This window comes from Parambassis ranga, chromosome 6 (assembly GCF_900634625.1).
Source record: "Parambassis ranga chromosome 6, fParRan2.1, whole genome shotgun sequence".
In the NCBI taxonomy this organism is placed as follows: Eukaryota; Metazoa; Chordata; class Actinopteri; family Ambassidae; genus Parambassis; species Parambassis ranga.
The window spans coordinates 5,592,503-5,601,020 of NC_041027.1; the positions used below are offsets into that span (position 1 = coordinate 5,592,503).

The window sequence follows — 8,518 nt, forward strand, 5'->3', positions numbered from 1 at the left end:
GAAAGATACTTGGTTTCGAGTTGTATTTATAACCTTGCCTCCTTGCTGGGGGTGTGACTTATGGTTGTTCCAATTCCGTGTTTACTATCGTGTCAATCTGTCTTATCAGCTTCAAAACTAAAGAAACTAAAATAAGCTGCATTGCGGAGCAGGAAACGTCTTCAAAAAATTGTAACAGCTTCAGATAACAAGCTTCAAATTTTTACATTTTTACATTTTTAAACACCGAGAGCCTTCGTGACGTAATTTTCGTCGGCTCGTTCGTGAAGCTGATTGGCTCATGTAACTTACAGGGAGCCACGTCCCCTATATTCTCTCCAGTACGTATTAAACATATTTAAATTTAAACTAAACCAACGATCGATAAACAATGACATACCCGCAGCGTTTTTATAGTTTGAACTATTACTAAAAAGCAGCCTTTAAACATACAAGTGAAACTCAATAAAGGGGCGTATAGCGTGTTATCTTATTATGGAAATATGCCCTCGTTAAATGTAGCTTTCATCTTTTTCCTGACTCGGCCCCGGCTCTTCTAAACTGTTGAACAGACAAATTACATTGTTTCATACTCTTTTTTCTCTGCTAAGGATACACTTTGATGTTAGGATGTTAGTTGTGCAGAAACTGCGACACCTACTGGGTAATAAATAATTCATTTAGTCACTGCTGATCCACACACTAGTCAGCCTGGGCACGTCTGCGGTTCTAACTACCAAGAGGCTTATCAGAATTTCTAATTGAAATAGGCTCTCTAATTGGCTGAAATTGCACAGGCATGTGATGTATATTGGGATCTCATGAAAGACATACCAAGAGTAAGTTAAGTGATGCTTGACCTAATCTCACCAGCTTCGTTCCCTCCCTGCACTCAAGGAGCAGCATTAGATAACCATCAGTAACTTCCTGTACATTTTTTTTCTGTGGCAGACGCCTCACTAAGTCCACCCTGCTCCTCATCCCTTTGTTTGGAACACACTTTCTGCCTGATTATTTCAATGTTAACCTCTACCTCTGTATTATGTAAAATAAAAAAAAAAATAAAAAATAAAAAAGTATTGAGCTCTGCTTCGGATCCTTTCAGGTAAGCACAATCACTGTACAAACACTCAATATTCTGTACATGCTCTACCAATATCCTGAATCTAATCAATGTAATAACTTCCAGTTAACCCTCATGTGAACCTGTCAGTGGATGTGATCATGTTGTATTCAAGTTACACAATAATTTGAGTAGATTTGTTCTTACAACTAGAATTGAACATCTTCACTAGTTATAAAACATATTGTCATAAATGTGTACCTAAATATTAATGATTAAATCTGTTTTCCAGGGGCTTCTTGTTGTAATTCTCTATTGCTTCCTCAATCGAGAGGTTAGTACAAGCCACAGCACTCACCAGAATTTATTATGACACATTCAACAATTTACACAGATTATTTACAGATATTTTTTTTTCTTATTGGATAAACAGCACTTTTTCCTGTCATCCTTTATAATAAAATGACACTCATTAACAGACATGTGTTTGATAGGTCCAGAAAGAAGTGCACATACAGTGGCTGAGGTGGCAGGAGAGGAGTTATGGGGTGGTGTCCCCTGCAGCAAAGGGCAAGCCAGATGGACATGCCATTCTAGTGGCCTCACATGCCTTCTTCATTCTGTGCTTCTCTACACATCGTCATCTGTAATGTCCTGCATATCACACTCGCAGCAGTTCTCAACCATGCATAAATGCAACCAGAGGATCTGTAAGTCATTCCAAATTGTAAGACAGGCTGTTTTCTTTGAATGACACCCCTCCAGCTAGAATGGATGAGGTGAGCTTTCCAGAGGAGAACATACACATTACCTCATTACCGTGTTTCCTTTGTATGTCAGTGCACTTGTGTAGATATAAAGACACCATGTTGAAATTTTATTGTATTTATCACCTGAATCTTGCTAAATGCAAACAAGTTATATTCTCTCATTCAGCACTTACCCACTGCCAGCTGCTGCTCCAGGGACTCACCACTCTGTTCAATCAAACAACAATTAAAATGGCATCATTTTAATTGCATTTCTTGAATTTCCATCGAGATTAAAAAAAAATGTATCCTGTCATAATGTATTTCTTATTATTAGTTTGGTTGCCCAGCAACCAAACTCTTGTTCTTCTTTTCTTTTCTTTATTATTATTATTATTATTATTATTGTTATTGTTGTTGTTATTATTATTATTATTCTGTACGTTTTTTGGCTCAGCATATCTTCAGAATGCATGGGCCGATTCAAACCATTCAAAATAGTGTAGCAATTTTTTTGACATTTCTGTGTCTTTTATATAATATCTAACAACCTTATTATTGCCTAGTCTTTTTTTTATTACAATTCCTATGATACAATTTATTACTTGATTTAGAGCGTGAAATGTAATCCATAATAAACTGCTTGGTTTTCCAGCCAGCTGGCATGGGAACACCTTTTGAATACTTCTTTGAGCTGATGCTGCTGAACCTGTTTTTGAAACTAATTTGCTTATGAGTTGTTTAGCTGCTACAGGACGAGAACACATTTGCATGTTTGTTTCCATCTGATGTTGCACCATGACTGATGCAACTTCACTGATAATTCTGCTGCCTGGAAATGACTGTCAGAGAAGTTAAAGAAGACAGAAGCTCTCACTCCGCAACTATTTTTAAAAACACGAATAAAACACACTTGTTTTCTTGCAGTTCACGCTGGGCTACATTTATTTACCGTTTTATGGTGGGATGTTGTGAAATTGGCAGCAGAGTGACCAACAATTCAGCGCTTTAAACACATAAACGATCTTTGAAAGTCTTATTAACCACTGCGCATGCCCGCGGTGCAAAGCTTCCGCAAGCCTCCACGTCTGAGCACGAGTGGACGGCAGCCAATCAGGAGCGGCCACAGTGTGTTTGGAAACAACATTCTCCCTCTAAAGTCCCGTATGACAGGCAGCAGAAAGACACTTTCAGATTCAAGTCAGCTCTACAAGTTTGTTACCGCACAAAAAGATCTGCGCAGATTTTCTGAAGAGCTTTCTTGTTTTCTTTCTCTAACGGGTGTTGACACTTTCAATTTCATCAGCTCGAAGCTACAGAAGTGAAAATGGATGTGGGAGATTCTCAACAAAAGACGATCAGTCTTCTCATAAAAACGCCTAACCAGGCTCAAGAGAACCAAAGAGTCGAAGGTGTCTCTCTGGAGTGGACTGTGAAAGACCTAAAAACGCATTTATCGACTGTCTACGCAACCAAACCGGTGAGTTATCACGACACAGGAAAGCTAGCCGCGGCTAATATTAGCGGAACTAGCTTGAGGTTATGTTTAGGAATGTCAAAACACGAGCCAGCTGAGGAGGCTGCTACAAGTAAGAGCTCTCAGCCATTTCCCTGCTACTGCCTTTGTTTACATAAAGAAATACTTACAAATGTGTGTTCTAAACCATAACTAGAGGTTTAAATATAGCTTGTGATAGCATTTAGTCGGTTAGCAATGTTACCTCTTTAGTTTATGTGGCAGTAATACAGCTGCTCTGTAAGCAAATATTCTGACCTTAACTGAGGCACAATGCAGCTGTTTTAGGTAAGAAGTAATGCTGCATCCTTTTCATCAGTGTCAGCCAAGTGTGTTTTTTATCTTAGGTATATGTGGCTGCCAGATAGTATCCTCCCTGAGAGCATTAATCCTTTGAGCGCACAGCTTTCATCCAGCTGTGAGCAGAAGAGGATATATGCTTGAGTACCGGTAGTTTGGGGGCGCAGATATAAGGTGTGGCCAGACTGAATGAACATGTCTTGGTTCAAGGAAGACTATCATGGTAAAGTTAATGATTAATGGTCAAGTCTGACACTTCTTTGGAAAATTAGCCATGTGTTCCTGCTGAGACAAGGTTAAGTCAACAGTGTTAAATAACACGTGGCTCATCTGTGGGTGTATGTAATAGTAAAACATAATACATTGAACACAATCACAACAAATCTCACATTTTTTTCAATTGTAAAACATCTATAAAGATACAGGAATTTTGAATTTTCTCGTAAGCCACATAAAAACACTACACACGTCACTCGACCAGGAAAATATAATTTCTTGTATATTAACTAATTTAACAAAATCTTATTCATTTTGTTCAGGCTGTGAGTGATCAGAGGCTGATCTACGCTGGCAAACTGCTGCCTGATCATCTACACATCAAAGACCTCTTCAGACAGGTGTGTGTTGTTACAATACTTCATTCTTTTAACATTTTAACATGTCGTCATACTGGTGACCAGCTGACTACAGAAGCTAAGTCTCACCTTCTGTTCACTCAGGAGCATTTGTTAAAGCCACAAAAGAGTCTTCCATGGCCTGTGAATGGCACAGGGTAATATTTCATGTATTTGGTACATTGGTTTTTGTGTTTGGATCCAGGGAGAAGCTCATATTGCTGTAAGACAACTCCAGCAGTGAACACTACAATGAGAAGATCAGGCACATAATCTGTTGTGCCTGATTCAGACTGTTAACATGCAGTAAACCAGCTTAAACATAGAGCAGGGATTTTACATGAATTTTACTTTAAACTCACTTTACTCCTGTCAGCATGGGTATTCATTGTATTACATGTAGCCAGTCAAACCCTGTCTTACATGTAACTCAAAGAACAGGCTCAACAGCTCATCGTACTAACAAATACCCAGTTTTGTTTACTGTCATGCTAAACACAGCTGTGGTTCATCTGTTCCTAGCTAGAAGTTATGTGGCTTAGGGTCCATGTCTTCTTCTTGTTTATGCTGTAGTACAAATAATAAAAAAGACCATTTTTGTGAAGATAAGAGTGTGTGCCTGAATGAGGATAAGGATAGGTTTTTCACTTTTTAATACAGACTGCACTATACTTGGATTGTATCATACTGTTTGTAACATAGCTATTTCAAATTAAGTGTGTTTTTAACAGTTTACTTTTATCTCCAATTTCTCAGATGGACTCCATTCCCACACTTCACCTTGTGTGTGCTTTCAGGAATCCACCCCAAGGACCACTGGGAGCCAGACCAAAGGTGAGAAACACTGGCATAGTTTAACACTGCCTCACAAAGGATTAAGTGGAAAGATAGTGTAGTACTTCACTTGAGTGGGCAAATTAAGTGTTTACCTTTTAAGGTAGGTGCAGAGCAGGATATTTTGTGTTAAAAAGAATGTTTTTGTATTTACAGATCATATTTAAAAATAGCTTTTTTTGGAACTCCTACTACTTCCAGGTTTTAAGTTGTATTGCTCATCAGTTGAAAGATTAGATTTGATTGCATGTACGGTAGTTAGATGGGCAACAAGAAGAGTATGTATGATTTTTCAGTCAGAAAAAAACAAGTTTGCACTTAACAAAATGTACAGACAACTTTAGGCAACAGATGCACTTCTTCAGCTTCTCTACCATTACCAGCCCTTTGTGAAGTGGAACTGTTATGCTTGAGCTGTCACCCTTCAGAATCAGTTCTGAAAGTAGAGCTAAAAATAACAAATTTTAGTTTTACAACATTTTCAAGCATGCTTGAACACTTGTTGCCTTTGCAGACCCGACAGACGCATCTATCCAGTCCAGGGACCATGCCAGCCTCATCTTCACCAGTCCAGGCAACCAGCAACCCCGAGCTGAGGCAGAGGAGGCAGACCTCTCCAGCGCCAGCTGCCACTCCAGTCCACACAGAGATGCCAGCATCTCCACCAGTAACTCCTGCGTGGCCTGCTGCTGCAGGGTAAGCTGTCCCAAACAAACACTATTACTGGAAGCACCCGTGGATGGGCTAACACTGGCTGCTTTTAGCTATAGTATGCAACAAGAGTCAGGAGTGTAACCAAGTGCAAACATTAAAGTTACAGAAAAGGGCAGTTTTTACAGAACTACTGTGACTAAGTGATCATTTTGGAAACCAACAATTGAAATCAAGAAGAAATGGTCAACATAAGAAGAGAAGTTGTTTTGTCATGCATGAAATTTTCATCTTAAGAGTCTAAACCGTGGAGACTTAACAACAAAAAAAGGATTTGCAATTTAGTAAACAATATTGCTAACGGAAGAACTAGGTTTGGTAGATTATACATGAAAGAGAAATACATTATCTGTGTTCCTATTGTTTATATCATCTTCGTTTTGATTGGTTTCACTGGACAAATGTTTGCAAATTGCACAGATATTAATGAACACATCTCTCTGCAGGCCTGGAGCACCTCAGTTGACCAGGCCAGCCTTTCCCACATACTCCCTGTATAGCCCTCAGCAGCTCCTGTGGCTCCAGCATGTCTACACTCAACAGTACTATATGCAATAGTGAGTTTAAATTTGTATATTAAAGAATGTATCCTCACTAAATCTTCTCAGATCTGATGGAATTGTCTTTTTTTGGACCAACAGCCATGCAGCTTTGGCAGCAGCAGCCACCCACCCCACAACACCACATACTGCCACTGGACAACATCCACCTGTTCCTGCTCACCAAGTACCCGTCCCTCCCCCCTTAGCCAATCAGAACCCCATCGAACCCCTGCCGGCAAATCAGAATCCAGCACAGGACGGCGCTTTCATCAACCCTGGAGAAGCCAACCAGAACATGAGGTTGAACGCACAGGGCGGTCCTGTAATGGAGGACGAGGAGGACATTGAGCGAGATTGGTTGGACTGGCTTTACTCTGCTGCAAGATTTGGCGTCCTTCTCATGATTGTGTACTTCAACTCTAACCTGAGTCGCTTCCTGCTGGTGATGAGCACTCTCCTTCTCATGTACCTGTAAGTCCACTCCATCTGTATCTACTTTAATGGCTTTCAGGTATTTTGGGTGCACCGCACAGTTGTAGGGTGAAAGATTATCAGCTGTAATGACTAAATAAAAGAATTAGGACCACAACAGCATACTTACAGCTGATAGTGCTCATACAGCCCAGCCTTAAGGATATGTATCCTTGAAGCCTGTTTCAGCAATCCATTAACAAAACATAAAGAGTCAACATTATACTAGTCTATTCATTTTAAGAAGAACAAATAGTCAGACTGAAGGAGCAAACAAAATGTGTCAGTAAACACTGATTGCCATTGTGTCTGGATTACTGTGGTGGAAACTTATTTCAAATACGTTTTTTTTTTTTTTTATTTGAATTACATCCTGTACCGACTTCTGTCTGGCAGTTTATCTGCAAGTCTGTTCCACACTGACGCTGTTATCATCACTAGCTAAGGCCACGCTGTTCCTTTTACATCACATGTTCCAGTTTTCCAGTTTCACACCATGTTTGCAGTTGCATAAGAGACACACACATATGATATCACTATGGAAAAGGTACCGTGGTTGGGATAAGCCAAGCCCATTGTTTTCAACGCCAGCTAAACTGTACTTAAAAGGTGTACGTTCAGGTCTGAAGGTCAAATGACCACTAGTAAGCATTTGGCAAATGATTACTTGGCAGCAGCAGGTGGAGGGTTAATGTTTAGAGACCTGAAATTTGTTTATTTTCTATCTTATGTCTCTGACCATTCACTCTGTCAGGACTGTAAGCACATGTCATTTTTTAATCCATTGTTTAAAATAATATTTAATCAAATTACGGTATTGTGTGAAGTGTAAAAAAAAAAAAAATTTTATTGCAAATTATCTGTTAAAATTCCACTTACGTCTCTCTGAGGAATATAGTGGATCACTTTGCAGCGTTTATGTTTTTTAAATAAATATATTCTCCTGTGTTCCTTATTCACAGACACACTGTTGGCTGGTTTCCCTTCAGAAGGCGAGTGCAGGTCCAAGGACCTAACCAACTGCAAAATGACAACAGGAACCCAAACCCACATCCTGTAAGTCATTTTCCCTTCTTCATTTTATCAGTGTTTCAAGGTCTGTACTTTGTTGACATGATGCTCTGGGTTTTGGGATATCTTTTAACACCTCTAATCTAGTAGACTAAATGAATCACTATAGTTTGATTTGAGTTGTAAATGTGTGTGTTCAGGCTGAGGAGCCGGCTGACAGACAGAGGGAGGAACCTGCAGCTGAGGAATCAGATGCCCCAGGGCCAATGACAGCTGTTTTAGTGCCTCCTCACAGGGTGTCAGTCATGTGGACGGCCTGGGTCTTCTTCAAAACTTTCTTCTCCTCTCTCATACCTGAAGGTCCTCAAGGTGTGGCCAACTGAGGTATTCTCAATGATCTGCTAAAATCTAAAATGTGGATGAAAGGTATGTGGCCAACGACTGTGAACTTCCAGCACAATCTACAGCGGCTGTGCAATATACACCTTCCTTGTAAATGAGAGATGCAAAACACCAGCAAAAAAAACAGACATACATTACTTCAGTGGATCCCTGGTCCTCACTTGGCCACTTGCTGTTTTTTGGCTACATGGATGTTTTTTTAATCCAATAGGTTGCAGTTGAATGTGGAAAAATAAAAGCTACCCTTGAAATTCCTCTTTCTGAGGGGAGTGCGCGGTCCTCTGATCGGTTTGGATTTGAAATAAACTCTTTTACACACTTTGTTC

The 8,518-nt window shown here is 39.8% G+C and overlaps 1 protein-coding gene across 1 annotated transcript; it reads left to right on the top strand.

The window, feature by feature from the left end:
* Positions 1 to 2,872: 2,872 nt before the first annotated feature.
* On the top strand, positions 2,873 to 8,316 carry herpud1 (homocysteine-inducible, endoplasmic reticulum stress-inducible, ubiquitin-like domain member 1). The gene is made up of 9 exons (XM_028408610.1): positions 2,873 to 3,004; positions 3,098 to 3,271; positions 4,147 to 4,224; positions 4,978 to 5,055; positions 5,570 to 5,751; positions 6,213 to 6,323; positions 6,408 to 6,779; positions 7,742 to 7,835; positions 7,991 to 8,316. The coding sequence occupies exons 2-9, from the start codon at positions 3,119 to 3,121 to the stop codon at positions 8,171 to 8,173; spliced, it is 1,251 nt and encodes a 416-aa protein (XP_028264411.1). The 5' UTR covers positions 2,873 to 3,004; positions 3,098 to 3,118; the 3' UTR covers positions 8,174 to 8,316.
* Positions 8,317 to 8,518: the final 202 nt, after the last annotated feature.